At 40.1% G+C, this 17,024-nt stretch overlaps 1 protein-coding gene across 1 annotated transcript in view; it reads left to right on the top strand.

Moving 5' to 3' along the window:
• The window catches only part of Pde3a (phosphodiesterase 3A), a 277,621-nt gene that overhangs the window by 226,619 nt on the left and 33,978 nt on the right, over positions 1-17,024 (top strand). Inside the window, exons 5-7 of the mRNA XM_050135189.1 lie at positions 2,003-2,127; positions 10,112-10,331; positions 14,746-14,831. Coding sequence (XP_049991146.1) covers positions 2,003-2,127; positions 10,112-10,331; positions 14,746-14,831 — 431 coding nt within the window. The remainder of the gene's footprint in view (positions 1-2,002; positions 2,128-10,111; positions 10,332-14,745; positions 14,832-17,024) is intronic.

Raw genomic sequence — 17,024 nt, 5'->3', positions numbered from 1 at the left:
CATGCATGTATATATGTACTACATATGGATAGTACCTTGGGAAGTCAGAAGAGGGTATTCGATCCTCTGGAACTAACCTGGGTATGGTTATGAGCTGCCATGTTGATGCTGGAAATTGAACCAGAATCCCCTCAAGAGCAGCCAGTGTTCATAATCACTGAGCCATTTCTGAAAGCCCCCATTTAAATGTGTATTGGATGTAAAAGAACACAGGTAGGCAGTTTTTGACTGAACCTCAATAAGTTATCTTTTTAAGATGTTAAATGATGTTGAGTTCTTCAAAAAGTCTGTCTGGATGAGTAATAATTTACCACTAATATAATAGTCTAAGAAATGAAAAGATAGACAATATGAATTACATAATCTTTTCCTAGTTAATTTTAACAGTTACTCAGGCAAGCAGAATGGGTGAACAGAGACTAATACCACAAAGAAATTATTGACTATCTAATATACAAAGATTTTTTCAATCTTATTCACAAAATTCCAAACATTTGTGAAAGGCTAAATATGAAATTTTTAAAGATGCCTTGAGACAAGCATTTTGTAGTCTTCATATGTTCTTGACAATTACAGAAGTTCATTTTTTCCCTTCACATGTCTCTTTTGTCATGTATGTGGTAGAGTTGTTATTGAAAAGTAAGCACAAAGGGGAACTTTTAAAATATAACCATTGAAGAAAAATCTCGTAGGAAAGGGACTCATGAAGTCCCATCCTTTGCTAGAGTTCTGGACATTTGATGTCTGATGGGAGAAGCAGAATCCTTGTTCTTCAGGGCCACCTCTAAATTATCCCTCATTAACTATACATCTTACATGAAAAGCTCTATACATTCATGATTCATAATTCTATCAGTTTTAGGATTATTTACAGTTTGCCACCCAGACAGATCAGACACATCCTATTCAATCTGCAAATTTTAGATTTTTAACCTTCACCAAATTTACTGGTGCATGAAAGAACTCACAGGTGTTGGCAAAACACAGACCAAGCACTTTTCACTGGGAGCCATCCAAGGTTGTCTGCACAACTTCCTGGATTCTGTTCTCTCCCAAATTAGGGTGGATAATGTTTCTGTTTCCACATGTAAGGTTTGAGGCAGTATGTAAAGAGAAATTTTGGTGTGGAAGACCTCCAGGAATCCTATGCCACCAATTACACGGCTTCTGTTACCTTCTCTGTGCCTAATCCTCTGTGGATTTATTGATTCCAGATTTGTTTACAGGAAGCAACTTGATGAATCAAGTCTCTGTTGATAAACACATTGCCTAGGTAAAGAGAACCTGTAGCCTCTCTCCTCATAAGCTTGTTAGTACCATGCCCATCATGGATGTGTTTCAATTGGGTGTGACTAGGTGAGCACATTCTTTCCAAGGTATCACCGGTAGAAAGAAATCTTAGGACACTGTTATAGGCTGCTGCTAACACGTTTTTGTTTGTTTGTTAGTCTGTTTGTTTTCTGAGTCAATGCTGAGTTGCTGACAGAGAAATGACAGTCTATAGATCTGCTTCTCATGCTCAACCTGATAAGGAAGTACTGCAGCAAGACATGGTTATTTAATGGCTTGATCAAATGCTACTTATGGAGTGTCTAGTCACCAACAATATTGTATAACATAGAGCACCTAAATACACATTATGTCTCTCTCTGCTCCTAAAAGGACAGTTGTATCACAGTCAATGAATCTTCTAGATAGCTTTTGAAAAATCTGTAAGGACATGACTACACCTGTAGGAGCATGTGTGGTGTTTTTATGCATTGGATAGATTGGGAACGCCATCTTTGCTCTCTGTTTGTTGAGAGACGAATAGATGCACAACTGCAATGGAGGCTGGACTTAGCTTATTCTATCATTTGCAAGTTAAGTGATTCTGGCAGAAATTTGAGAACAAATACTCAGATTAATGTATCTGTTGCAGAGGTGGTGGCTGGGTTGTGGCGAGATGTGCTCAGCAATGGATGTCTAATCTCCCTGTGGTCTTTAATTGCTGTCATTGTAGTGCTCTGAATCCCGACTCTTGGAATGCCCCAGTGTCGACTACTCTCACCAAGAGCAGATCCTTCACTTCATCCTATGCCGTCTCTGCAGCTAACCATGTAAAAGCTAAGAAACAAAACAGGCCAGGTAAGCAATGCACACTCCAGGTGTACAGTCCTGTTTTCTACATGTACATTGTGGTAATGAACTATGGCATTAAAATGAATAATAAGATTTTAGTTGGGAAAGTGGAAGGAATTGGGAGATTCACCTCGCTTAATCTAAGTTCAGGTTCGTGCTGGGATCTGTAAATCGGGTTTGCTGAGATACAATTATGTTTCCAGCATTCAGAAGACTGATGCAGGAGGATCGAGTGTTCAAGGCCTTGGAACTGGAGAGTGGTTAAGAGGGCTCTCTGCTTTTGCAGAGGATGGGAGTTTGCTTCCCTCTACTCATGTCAGGAAACCACGTTAACTCTAGCCTCCAGGGGATCCCACTTCTGGCGTCCCTAGACACGGCATGTATGTGCGTGCACACACACACACACTTACGGCTTGTGCACACCACTTTATTACATTTGTCTCTGAGTTTCCCTTTCAGAATCCAGGCGAGGGCCTTGGCTGCTCCTTTGACCTCTTCCTCTAGAGTAGTACAAACAGTGAATGTTTGTTTCATGGCATTGTAGAAATTCTTCTTGGGGTTTTCAGTTACTTTCTGCTTCAGTTTCTGAACCTTCTGTCTTCAGCTGCTTAAGAATTTGAGTCTTGGCTCAAGGAGAACCCTCTTCTCTCACTGTGTTATTGGACATGCAAGTCTGGCTGCCATGGCAGCTGTGAGCTCCAAGATCCATGTCATCACCCCCATGACATTACTAAAAGCTCTGCTGGCAGCCTCTGTGGTAGCTGGGTCCTCTGCTCAGATTTGTAGCCTTCTCTGTGCCAACAGGCAGTAGATTGAGCTTTGATGGGGAAAGGCTGTCAGGATTGTGGTTCACCTACTCTGGCCATCTTCTGGGAACCTAATTTCTCCAATCTGCATCTCTGCATTGACCTTCCTCCCTCTTCCCCTACTTCCCTCCTCCTCCCCTATTCTTTTGTTTTCCTTTTCCTTCCTCCCCCTTGATATTTCTATTCCTGCTGGCTTCCCTCCCTCTCATCTTCATTATCTCCCTCCCTCCCTCCCCCTTCCTTCTCATCTTTTCTATCTGTTCTTAAGGATGCAAAGATAGGTTTATTATGAATTGGCATATAACAGGCAGAGGCAGACCAAACATCCTTAAAATGGTGACATTTATATGTGAACCATTTGAAAGTTGCCCACATTCCACTGATATTCTAGGACATGCCTTGAAAGGCAAACATGGCATTAAGACATAGATAGGACTTAGGGAAGGACTTCTGGTTGCTCATCTGCTTCTGTTTATTCACTTCCCACTTGGTACCCCCTCTTGAAATCGTCACTCAATCTGCGTAAAATCTCTACTGCTCAGTGTAGAAACATACATTCTCCCAGAGTTCAAGTTTATTTGTATTGAAAGAAACATTTATTTCAAACCAATATGTTTGTTTGAAAGAAACCTTTAAAGACAGTCTGACTCTCCTGCACATATTATGGTCCTTCGAGTTATGGAGAGGTTTGTTAAGCTTTGTAAAGTGAATATCATTAGTGAACTAAGAAATAGACTTGAAGCTTACTAGGACCAGATACTGCAAGATGATGGAGACTGTTGATTAGCTGAGATGCCATGAGACAAACACAAATACACACCCTCTCTTGGCCTCCTCATTAATGTGCATGAGGAGCAAGGAAATCAACACACATATGTGCAAATACACTGTCCATGCACACACATATCACCATACAACACCACAAATATATATACACATACTACACACATACTACATACACAACACACACACATATACCACAGGCATAAACACCACACACCCATCAAAAGCACAAAAAAGGAATGTTTATTTTCTCTGTGATCTTTGAGTGCTGTTGTTATTGATGAACAAGAGAGCTCAAAGGAGGAAATCAAGAGACAGAAAAGTGAAATACCTTGTCCGAGGCCTAGAATTCATCTTTGGCCCTTCCTTTTTATCTTCTTGTTTTCAGAGTAAAAAAGAATAAAGAATCAAGATCAATTAATTGATATGGTTTAGAATTAGAGTAATGTGGCTGGGTACAAGGTAATGAAAGCATGTGGTCTCTCAGTTGAGTGGCCAAAGTTACAATTATTAAATAGCCTAACTGGTTAGATTAAAAAAGCTAAAAATTGGTCCTGCAACATGGCTCAGCATATCCATTGCCAAACCTGAAGATCTGAACAGAAAAAGCCCCCCAAAGCTGGATAGGAATTATGTTCCCAGAGGCATAGAAAGTGGCTACCAGTCACCTGTAACTCCAGCTTCAAAGAATCCAATGCACTCTTTTGTCCTCTGGATGCACATACATGTCATGTACACAGACAGACTCACATACATGTAATTTAAAGTCAAATCGCTTTTAATCTACATTTTGTGGCTGACATGCCCCTGCATCTTACTCCCTGTGTCTTACTTACTGTCTAACAAAACTCAAGAAAAACATCCACTCAGCATGCCCCAAGGGCCAATGGTAAAAATCAGTCCCAAGTGTGACAGTCTGTCACTGCTGTCAGCAAGGGCTTGATGTCTTCCTGTCGTAATTATTTGGAAGGAACTTTGTATTGAGGTGTACTTAGGTTGCTATCATCACAGAATGAGGATTTTGTAACATCCGTATATATTCATCCATAAATATCCAAATGCAAATCAATCACTAACAATTCTGCCAATATGTAGAAATGTATTAAGAATCAGATGAACCTAGATTCCTGTTCTCCCTGGTCGGTTAGGTTCTTCTGGTTTTGTATGTTTTCATTTGATTTGATTAGCACTAAGCAGCAGGTTTGTTCATAGCATTTTCATACATTTAGTTCTGATTGCTCATCCCTTTCTTCTATCTTAACGTTTTGTTTTTATTTTATTTAATTTTTTTTGTTGTTTTGAGATAGATTTTCAATGTGTAGCCCTACCTGTTGGGGAACTCACTATGCAGACCAAGATGGCACTGAACTCAGATGCCCCCCAAATGCTGGGATTAAAGGCGTGCGCCACCACTGCCCAATTTGGTTTCTTCTCTCCCACTTTCTACCACCTACCCCCTTCTGCCCACAATGGTTTCTTTCTACCGAGGAGCAGTATCACTTGTGTTCCACAAGCCTCCACCTCAGTTTTGAAACCTTATTGTCCTTGCATTGATGTCATGGACTTTGGCTGCCCCAGCTAAGCAAATACCCAACTGTGTTTGATGCAATTGATTTTTTTACCAACTACTTTCCAATAAATCATGAATGAAGAGGCTGGAGAAGATCTTTTGTATGGAAGAGGGTAAGGATATGGGATCCCAGGAGGTGTGAGGAGGAATGTAAGAGCCCTGAGCCTCGAGGTGCCCACGGGTCAGTACACTGAGAATGAATTATCTGAGCCCAGAGTGGAGGGAAGATATGTTCTTTGTATAAATCAGATGTATGGAATCTGTTCTTTTCACAAACCAAGTGAGAAGTATGTTCCCAGCTCCCTCAGTCAGCATTCCTTTGAAATGCCTGAAACATAAGTAATCTTTACCAACCAATAAAAAACAAAGATACATGGATCAGATCACACAGGAGTCCTCTGATGAAAGCATAACAACAGGAGAGTTAAGGCTAATTTGCATTTTTAACTTATATGAGTGTTTGTATGTATGTATGTGCACCATATGTGTACAGTGTCAGCAAAGGTCAGTAAAGATCATCCATCAGACACCCTTGAACTAGAGTTACAGTTCATTGTGAGCTGCCATGTGGGTGCTAGGACCTAACCAGGGTCCCACAGAAGAGCAGCCACATTCCTAACCCCTGAGCATCTCTAGAGCCCCTGATTTGAATGTTAAATCTTGTCCTTCTAGTATGAGTCACTAAAAATGGGGAACTTCTGTTATATCATTCAGCTTCCAAATTCTTCTGATTCATAATTGCTGCTTATGTAGTAATCCTCGGCTAAGGTCTTGTAAGTCTGGGCTTTATTTTGTGGTGAATCCAGATGTCTTACATTCCTAAGCTAGACTTAAAAAATCTTTATATGATGGTGAGTTTTTTTCTTTTGTATTGTTCTTACTAAAACATTGGTACAGAGGCATGAATTTGTCAGAAAAGATGGTTTCTTTTTTTTAAGATTTATTTAGTTTCTGTTTATGTACATGTGTGTTCATGTGTTTGTGTGTATATGTACACCTGTATGCAGGTCCTCGAAGAGGCCAGAAAAGAATGCCAGATCCTCCAGAATGGCAGATACTGCTGCTTGGGAGCCTCCTGGTATAGGCGCTAGGAACTTAATTTAGGTCCCCAAAGGAACAGTGAATGCTATTAGCTGCTGGATTATCTCTTCAGCCTAGTTTCTTTCATGCTCAATTAAAGTTAAACTGGGAGATTTTACAATGAAAAGCAAATGGGTTTCCTTAAAGAATTCCTGGGCAGTATTCCTCCCTTTGGTCGCCTCTGCGCTGTGAAGCACATTTTCTCAGGCTCTTAGGAACAAGCGTACAAGGAGACAAAGGCTAGGTTACTCAAATAAGTCAGAATTTTAGGCTCTTTAAAAGTTATATTATTTATTTGTTGCCTATCAATATTTTAAGTGTTTCGTATCAAGATAATTTAAATTGTTATGGGACTTGTATTTCACGATCTGTGTCTTATTCCTGGAGTCTCTTAAAATTACTCAATTAAAAAATGAAGATAAATATATAAAAAGTATGCAGGTTTACCTCATTCAGGTCGTGTGTGTGTGTGTGTGTGTGAGTGTGTAAATGCTAAATTAGATATCTTCCTTCTAAACTTTAGATTGAAGGCCCTTAAAGCATCTTATAATTCCTTCCTTCTTTTCCATCTTTATTTCTATCTTGCAAAGAAGGTTATTTCTAATTTTCCTGAGGAAATCCCTTTTCTATACCTACAATACTTTATTTCCTCCTTTCTAAAGTAAAATGGTATTTAATGATTACAGACTGAGAAATCCTAATCCGGAATCTAAATTGGAACATCCTGAGTTGCCAGATTTGCATTAGAGTTGCTCAGCTATTGAAGCTGGTGTTAGTATTCCCAAATCCACAAAACTCAGGAATCGGAAGTCCTCCCCAGTCAAGCATTAAGAAACACTGCCTGTGTTTGATCACTCATCTCTCCATCTATTCTCCTCCACCACCCTGCCCCCTAAGTCTCAGCTTCTCTGCTGCACATTCTTTTAACAGTTCGTCCCAGGAGCCTCCGAGTCTGCTTGTTATTTTAAATTTAGTTAATCGCTGAGTTCCCAGAACCCTAATGGCTGTGTGTATTTAAAAATGTGTATTTAACAATGAACCCCCATGTCCCTACAGCAAACAACTCCCAGCTACTGAAACAAAATCAGTCTTCTCACAAATTGCCCTCGAAAAATACATTTGTGTCTAGATAGAAATGGAGAAGTTTCCCAGAGGGTTTTGAACTAATGGTCTGGTTAAAAAAAAAAAAAAAGACTTTAAATGGGGTTGGGGTTGGTAAAGTGTTTGACTCAAGATAGACTGAGGCAAGCCGGGTGGTGGTGGCGCACGCCTTTAATCCCAGCACTCGGGAGGCAGAGGCAGGCGGATCTCTGGGAGTTCGAGGCCAGCCTGCTCTACAAGAGCTAGTTCCGGGACAGGCACCAAATCTACAGAGAAACCCTGTCTTGAAAAACAAAACAAACAAAAAAAAAAGATAGACTGAGGCAAGCCTGACATCCCAGCACTGTGGAGGAAGAGGGAAGAGACAGCCTAGAAGTATCAGTGAGCTCCAGGTTCACTGAGAGACTCTGTCCCCAAAATCAAGATGAAAAGCATTGGCAAAGACAGTGCAGTGCATATTTGCCCCCAAACCTTCATATGCTCATGTACAGACATGAACATGTATACCCCAAAAGGTTAAAGAAACAAAAATAGTATAAAGGTATCCCCAAATCTCATAATGTGCTGTCAAAATGTTGGAGCCAGTATCTACAGCAATGCTGATGTTTAGGCTTATGTTTTAAAGCACAGCTGTTCAGCCTTTGTCAGGTGTCTTTAAAGCCCAATCAGAGTCCTGGCTTAGAGACCTACGATAGAATCAATTTTTTTTTTTTTTTTTTTTTTGCTTTTGGGACCCTATTCCTCATACTGGGTTGCCTTTCCCAACTTTAATACATTGGGATGTGTTTAGTCTTTCTGCAATTTGATATGCTATGTCTTATGGGTATCCATGGGAGACTTGACCTCTCCTGAACAGAAACAGAGGAGGAGTGGATGGGAGGTGAGAAAAAGGGGAGCTGGGGAGGGAATGGGAGGAGTGGAGTGAGGGGAAACTGTGATCAGGATATGAAATAAATAAATTAATAAAAAAAAGCCCAATCAGACCAGCTCCTACCTTGCCTCCATGTTCCCACTCTTACTAGCTCTTCCTAACCCTGGCAACATGTTTAGTTACTCTCTCTGGGTCAAGGTAGTTTCGTTTCTTAAGTACAAGTGTGAGGGATTGTTCTGCTGGTCAGGAAGCAACACAGAAGTAGACTACAGGGTTCCTCTCATCTCAGGAACCTAACAAAAGCATCAAAAGGAAGCCAAGAAGACCCTTCTACAATCTATGGTAGTCTACTTCATGAAGCAGAAAACTTTCATGGGGAAAAGTCAAACTTGATTAACTAAATTTTGGACACAAGGGCACCTTGAACCAGCCTGTTACCTACACACACTAGCTAAGGATGTGATACCCAGGGCTAGCAGTTTCCCCTGAGAGGGGATGAGCAGAGACCTGTGAATGACTTGAAACTCATTCATCTCCCCCAACCCCCAATTTTACTTGTGCTTTGCCTTCTCTGTATTTGGGAGAATGCAACTTCAAAAGGCATTAGCCTTGTCTTACAGACTGAGCATTCTAGAAATCCAAGCCAGTGCTCTAAACAGACCTCACACTGTAGCATAACTGTAAACATGGCGAGGCTCGTACAAACGCTCAATTTTGAAGTTCACGTTTTAGGTCTGCTGTGTATTTGTGCAGGATGTATCACATGTTTTAATATTCTCTTCAAACGCACTTTTCTCAGAGTGCATTTTCACGTAGAAATGTTCATTTCACTGAGTGTGAGAATAGTTAAGAAGTCTAATTGCCTCCCCCAAATTATCATTTTCACTTGCATATTTTAAACATCCAATGCCTGCCGCTGTGTGCTGTAGATGAAACTTAAAAGCAATAATGAGGCTGTAGAAATGTGTAGGGATAAGCCCTCCCCTTGGGGGCGGGCTGCCCTCGGGCGTATGTTTACTGATATATTGGGCGGGCAGAGGCTGCGCGCCCCTTCCCTTTCTCTCCTGTCTCCGCCGGCTACTCCGCTGGAACCTTGGTTTCGTGAGTCTGGTTTTGTTATTAAACTTGTTCAAATACCTATTATCTTTGGTGATTATTAATCCGACCGCTGCAGAAATGGCCCAGTGATTAAAAGCACTTGCTATTCTTACAGAGAACCTGGTTAGTTTGAATCACAGCGCCCATATGATGACTCAAAAATCATCTAAAGAACTTCAGTTCCAGGGGATCTGGTGCCATCTTCTGGCCTCCATAGGCTCCTGCACCAGTAGTACACAAACTCATGTGGCAAACACACATGCACATAAATAAAAGTTTTTTTAAAGTTTTTTTTTTTTTTTTAAGTAGTGAGTTGTGTTCCAGCTGGAAATTTTTCAGACACATGAGAAAATTTTTAAGTGTTATTTCCAAGTTAGGGAGACAAGAGCGAAACAAAAGTGGGGAAAAAAATATCCTCCTGCCCTGGGGTTACTTCAGGCCACTATGGATTCAGTGGGTGGGCCACCAATTCCTCAGGATGAGTTACTGGTCCTACTTTCATGCCGTGGAGACACCCCAGGTACATGTCCTGTCTCCAGATACTGGCATGAAGATAAGACCAGATCTGCGGCTGAGCATGAAGTTGGTGGCTACTCCTTGTATGTATACAGGGTGAAGACGACAGGAAGGAAAGACATGCCTGCACTGTTGAATGTCAGACTTACTCTATTTCTCTTTCAGGTAGCCTTGCTGAAATTTCACCTGTACCCTCACCCTCGTCCTCGCCTCCTCAAGGGTCACCTGCCCGGAGTCCCGTTGGTAATGTCACTTCAGCACAGTTTCCAGAATCCCCTGAAATAACTGCCAAGCGGGGCCCTGGATCTCACAGGGCCTTAACTTACACCCAAAGTGCCCCTGACCTGTCCCCTCAGATCCTGCCTCCACCTGTCGTATGTAGCAGGTAAGAACTGTGTACTGGTAACAGAAGAATAGGATAGTGTGATGTTATGTTTGAGGCTATAATAGCAATTCAGATTTTCTATGGCTCTCTATAAATAGAAGCTTCATTTTCCATTCAGTCTGACCAGAGCTTTGGGAGAGAGTGCAAAATAATTAGCTGTATATATTTGGTTATATATACTGTTGGGTGATGGATAAAAATGTGTGTTTTGTAGGCTGAGGATGTGGTTCAAGGTTTAAGAATGCTTGCTACACTTACAGAGAACCTTTGTTGGGTCCTAGCACCCACATCAGATGGCTGACAACCACCTATAACCCTACCTCTTGGGGATCTGATGCCTTCTTCTGCCTTTCAGGGTTACCTGCATTCATGTGAACATACCACGTACAGACACATACATGTAGATAAACATGAAAGTTTAAATTTTTGAAATAAAAATAATAAAATATATTATTTAAATTTTCATCAAGATATTTGATGTAATTGATTGTTTTATTGGAATGTTTTTACATGTTATCCTGTGACTATTTTATACTGATTTTTAAGGCATTTTACCTGAAACTTAAGTATTTAATTTTTTAACTCTTCCAAAATGAACTAATAACACATAATACATTATGGCTTGACTCAAATGGTTCCCTGAATGAAATTAGACAAAGAATCTCTTCTTGCATCACAATGAAGAAGAATTACACACTGATCCTAGGGATGCAAGCTTATAACCCTAGCGCTCAGAAAGATAGCTGGGAGTTCAGAGACAGCTTGAACTACACAGTGAGTTTGAAGCCAGCCTGGGCTATAACCTAGGAAACCATTTCTCATAAATAAAGGAAGGAAAGAGGGAAAGAAGGGAGGGAGGGAAACTGAATTACCAAGTATTATCAATGGATGATTAAGAAGACCTTAATGTGTTTTTCTTTACCATCATTATGCATAAAGAGGAAACACCTCCAATTACTGATAAAACATATTTTTGTTGTTGTCCAGCAATATCTTCTTTTTGGATAGTTGATCTTAAAGCGTTAAATATTTTTTAAGGCTTTACTTATTTTTATGTATATGTGTATTTTGCCTGTGTATATCTGTATGGGGTATCCTACGAGGCCAGAGGATGGTGACAGATTGGCTGAGACTGTAGTTAGGGATAGTTGTGAGCTACCATGTGGGTGCTGGAAATCAGACCCAGGTCCTCTGGGAGAACAGCTAGCACTCTTAAGCACTGGGCCATTTCTCCACTCCCTAGTAGTAAGTATTTTTTTAAGTAGAAAAGGGCAAGTGTTTTAAGCACAATTCTGAGAATGCCTTTAAAAATGTTATTGTCTTCAGTTAATGAAGATGACTATTTGAATGTATTAGCATAGCAGCACAAAGCTTTCTTGTGTCTCATTTTTATTAGCATACTCTCTGTAATAACTAACAGCTGATACTAAGCTTCACAGGTTTCATTTGCTTGTAGCTTGTCTGTAAACCCCATATATTATCACTGTGGAAGGATACTTGAGATCAAGAAAGAATGGTCTGTTTCTACTTACAGCTTTAGAGGATTCACTCAGTGGTGGTTTCTTGATCCTGTTGTTAGGGGCTTGTGGCAAAGCAGAATCCCAACTGAGGACACTTTGTTGTTGAAGAAAGTGAAGGCAGAGAGAAGAGAGATTGTGGGGCCTGATATCCATTTGAACCCCCCTCATGGCCTATGTTCTTCCCCATAAGGCCCAGCTTTTAAAGGATCCCCCAGCTCTTGACAACACCACAGCCTACTGAGCAAGACTTGAACACATAACACCTAGGGATTGCTCCTTGTCAAAACTTGACTGCCCTAAGATAAATAAACATAGTTCATTTTAACATCTTTATGTCTACTTCTTTTCTCTCTATAACTGTGTTAATATAGGAAAAAAATTCCCAACATTGATTGTTGGTGAAGATCAGAGTAAAATTCTATCCTAGTACTCAAGCTTTCCCCATGCCAGCGTTCTAACTAAAAATGAGTTCTGTGGGCTTTCCATCCACACGGTCTTCTTCCCAGTGCTGTTGTGCAGCCAGAGACCAAGACATGCTGCTTCACTGTGCCAAAAGCTCTGAGGTGCTCTTGGTCTGTTTCATGTCTGAGAGTTCTCTGAGTTCACTGGACCCCCATCACCAATTCCCTTAGGTTAACACCCTGTAATTGTTCGGGCATCTGCCATTCAACAGGCTTGCTGAGGGAAGCATTGTTCTTTGTTCTGTACCCTGAGCCAGGATAAAGTCCAGCAGAGTGATTTGGGTTAAGAACATCTGCTTCTAGCTTCTCCAAGGGGTTCTCCCTCCCTCAAGACTTGTGAGAAATAATCATCTGAAAGAAAAGCGTGGGGTGTTCAGGAAAGCTCTACAGCTTGCCCTGCTTCACCCCACCAAGATCATATTGGTTGTTTTTAGAGGGAAGAATGTCACAGAGTTTTAATAATGAGAGTGAAGAAAAAACCCGAGGGGATTTCTCTGTCTCCTTGTTCAGTGATGTTTAGAAATCCAGTAGTGTGCATTTTATTTGTTTGGGCTTTATAAATCTATAATTCAAACCAGGTTTTATTATCCCTTTAAGGCAGCCACCCATGTAGTCACAGAATGCTCCAGAAACACACTACTAACTATTGTGGTTTCCCTTGCTGAACTCGAAAGACTTGGCATTGAACCCTAATCTCTTGGCCATTATAATGCCTTTGCAACAAGCTGGGATTTTTTTGTTTTGGGTTTTTTATTTTTTGGACAGGAACTACTTTATTTGAACTAGTAACTTAAAGAGTCCTCTTAGGTATTGTCAGGCAATGAAAACCCTTCACATTGATAAGCTTTCACACACGATTAGGTGTCATAAGTTAGCATGCACTTTTTATTTCTTTTCTTCTTTTCTTTTGATTTCCTAAGGAAAAGGGATGGATTTTCCTCATTAAAATAAATCCCATATAATGCTTTTCTGTTTATATTTCAGGGTTGAAAAATAAATTTACTTGGTATGATGGTATACTGTAACTCAGAAATATTTTACTGTGTGTACAGTTGAGAAAATGATGAAACATTTAGAAATTCAACATTAGATATTAATTTCATCCCCCTTTATTCTGGGCCATTGTGTTAAGTCACCATGAGACAAAAATGTTCTCCTGAGATTTTTTTTATATTATGCATAAGAGCTCAGACACAAAATAGAAGATTAAAATCTAATCATGAAGTAGTTAAACAAAATAATAAAGCAGGAGCTAGTTGGGGTCTCAGGAGAGTTTGTGGGATTACCTTTTGACTTGAAAAATAGTCAAATAGTTGTTGAGAAAGCATACAGATTCTCCTTTATACCCACCTCTATGTGGTATATTCACTTCATTCACTTCTCTGCCAACTTCCACCACCTTGGTTGTCCACAGATTGCATTGACTCAGTTTTTGTTCAAACAACAGTGTTTATAGTCATTCACCTTTTCCCACAATGTCCCCCACCTTTTTCCACAATGTCCCCCTACTTTGTTCATTTCCTTAAGGCCTTAAAGGATGACTGAAAATACTCTGGAAAAATTTATTTTGGGAAAAAAAATCCAACATTCTATTTTAACGTTTGCTGTCTTTTATTAAAAATATGATTAGAAATTGAGTATCCTGACTCCAAGAAATGAATGGAACAATGAGGCTCTAAAAGTGTCCCATTGGGAAAGATAATCATAGCCAGACGTGTGCCAGAACCTTCAGAATTACTTCACAGATCGATGGCAGTTATTTCAGTATTTTTCCAAATAATATAACAACTTTGCAGCATTTCAGTGTAAATATGTGGACTGAGGAGAAGGAAGAGGAGAGTAAAATGAAGTTTATAATGCTTTGGCTGATAGCTCACTCACCAAAAAAGACCATCTATCAGCAACTGTCTGTAATACAAAGTGGGTTCCCACTAGACACAAAAGTAGAAGGCTATGAAATGTTACTGTATTTGTTGTGGTGGTTTTGATATGAAACATGGAGGCTCCTGGAAAATAGCTAGAGCTAGATGACCCTGACTTAATCAATGGTTGGGAGACGTTTGAAGCATAGTATGGTAGCCTCATTAGATATAGAAGCCAGTCCCTAGGGTTGTGCTTTAAAGAGTGTTCCTTAATTCTGGCCCCTCCCTGGTTCTCTCTTGCCTTCTGTGAGCCATGATGTAAGACACACCTTGTCACTGCCCTCATATGTTGTCTCAGTTCTGCTTCAAACCAGTGGAGATTCTGAGGGTGGATGGACATCCCTAAACTGTAAGCCAGCATAAGTCTTTTTCTCCTGAAGTACATGTCTAGGGGTTTTGGTACAGCAGTGAAAGACAAAGACAGGGAGTGGTTGATGTTTATGAGATACTGTGTGCATAAAAGTGTTTTACAACATACAGAGGTATTGATTTTTTCCCCTACATTTCTCAGCTGTGGCAGACCTTATCCACAAGGGAATCCTCCTGATGGACCCTCAGAGAGAAGTGGCCCAGCCATTCAGAAACCAAACAGAGCAGGTAATACACATTTTGGATTCTGTTACTCAAATTCAAGTAATTTTATTTTATATTTCCTCCTGACCAAAAAGGTAACTTGAATTCCTGGCTTTTTCTTTTCAAATTTGTAAATTTTCACATTTTTGATTTTTGAAATGTGTATATGTGTGTTTTGTGTCTCTCTGTCTGTCTGTGTGTGTATGTTTATACACATGAGTGTAGTACCCATGTAGGCCAGAATTTGGCATCAGATTCTTGTAGCTAGAGTTGAGTTATGGGTGATTGTGAGCCTCTTGATATGGGTGCTAGAAACTAAACTTCCTTTACAATAGCAGCAAATGTTCTTAACCACTGAACCATCTCTCCAGCTAATTTAAATTAAATATAAAACTTAAAAAGACCAATAAGGAAATAAAAATCATCCTCAACCCACGATCTAAATTTAACTCATAGAAATGTTTCAACATGGACTCTCCTTGTCATTTCTGAACTTTTCACAAAAATGTACATTATTTTAAAATCAGATCCACCTTTGTATAATGTATCAATAGCACTGTATGTTACATGAAATGCTATACATAAATGCTGGCTCATTTTGATTCCTTGTCCATTATAGGGCTGCCTGTTCTAGCAATGTTCATGAGATCATAAGTCCAGATGCTAAGATATAACTGATTGTACCACTGTTCATGATAATATGTTTTCCTTGAGGCAATATCTTGAAGTTAAGAGCATAGGTGCTGTAACCTGGACCATCCCTCCTTCTGTTCTCCACTCACGTGTCATCTAAGTTTTTGCACCTTAGTTCCTGCACTTGCAGAATGGCAGAGCGACAATAGTCCCCACAGCATAAGATCACTGCAAAGATCAAGTAAACCATGTAAGGGGGATGAAGAGATGATTTGGAAGTTTGGGGCATAGATTGCCCTTCCAGAGGTCTTGAGCGTGATTCCCAGCATCCACATCTGGTGACTCAACAGTCATGTGTAACCTTTAGCTCCAGGAATATGATACTCTCTTGTGACCTCTTTGGGCGCCACACATGTTGAGCTCACAGAATCATTTATTCATTTATTTATCATTGGAATATGGGGTCACTGTAGTAGTTACTGCTTGTGATGTTACTGTGATAATTATTTTTGTTGACATAGCTCTATGGCTCACTTTGACTATGCTGAGAGCACACAATGTTGAAAATGAAACATCTATGAAGTGATAACTTTCAGATCATGGCACCAACAGGAATCATTGTATGTACCTGTCAACATTTCTTGGTAGATACCCTCAAATAAAATTTGTTGACTTTTTTTTCTATGAAAATCTAATGTAGCAATATGCAAAGGTCCAGGAGAAGTCAAAGGAAAGATACCTGTGTGGTTACTGTGCAGCTTATTGAAGACTTAGAATGTTTTGTTAAGTCTCCCAGATGCAGACAGAATGGGAAGATCAGAACAGGCCACCTTTCTGGGCTCTCAAATGCCACAACCCTACAAGGCACAGGCCACCTTCCTGGACTCTCATAGTACTGTGTTCTCCACTGAAGCTTCTCCCTTTGCTCCATAGACAGGAGCTGCAAATATCAGTTATGTTTTTATTCTGTCCTTTGTTCCTAAATTTATGTTGCAAGCAATTATGTTAGAAAGATGGAAGAAAAGAGGATCCTGGGATAATGTTACAAATGCCTCATTCTTCCTGAAGACTGTAGAAGCATAATCTTTAGACACTTGTGTTTTCTGGTTGAATTTTCAGCTAACAATTTCTGACTGGAAGGAGAGATAGTAAAGGAGAGAAAAGAAGGAGAAAGCCCAGATTCCCAAGGACCTGGGCCATATACATAAGATCTGTCCACCCTCAAGTATGAGCCATTGCTTCATGCTCTGCAGGCTACTCACTCCTGGGTGTGCCAGCAGCATCATTCCCATGACACAAGTTCTTAATTACCGTGTAGTCAACTGTTCTCTGACTTAGTGAAGTGGAAGAATAGAGGAAACAGAAACTTAAATCCAATTAGGGGATGTAGTTCAGTGGTAGAGTTCTTGATATTATTGTGTAAAGTTCCTGCTTTGATCCCAGGATCAAAGACTACCAGAAAGAAAGAAAGAAAGAAAGAAAGAAAGAAAGAAAGAAAGAAAGAAAGAAAGAAAGAAAGAAAGAAAGAAAGAAAGAAAGAAAGAAAGAAAGAAAGAGGAGCATCGGGCTGAGCTCCCAAGATCC

Source organism: Alexandromys fortis, unplaced genomic scaffold (assembly GCF_014885135.2).
Source record: "Alexandromys fortis isolate MF-2015 unplaced genomic scaffold, M_Fortis_MF-2015_v1.1 scaffold_21, whole genome shotgun sequence".
In the NCBI taxonomy this organism is placed as follows: Eukaryota; Metazoa; Chordata; class Mammalia; order Rodentia; family Cricetidae; genus Alexandromys; species Alexandromys fortis.
The sequence above is the reverse complement of the archived record's forward strand: the minus strand, read 5'-3'. Positions and strand labels throughout refer to the sequence as shown.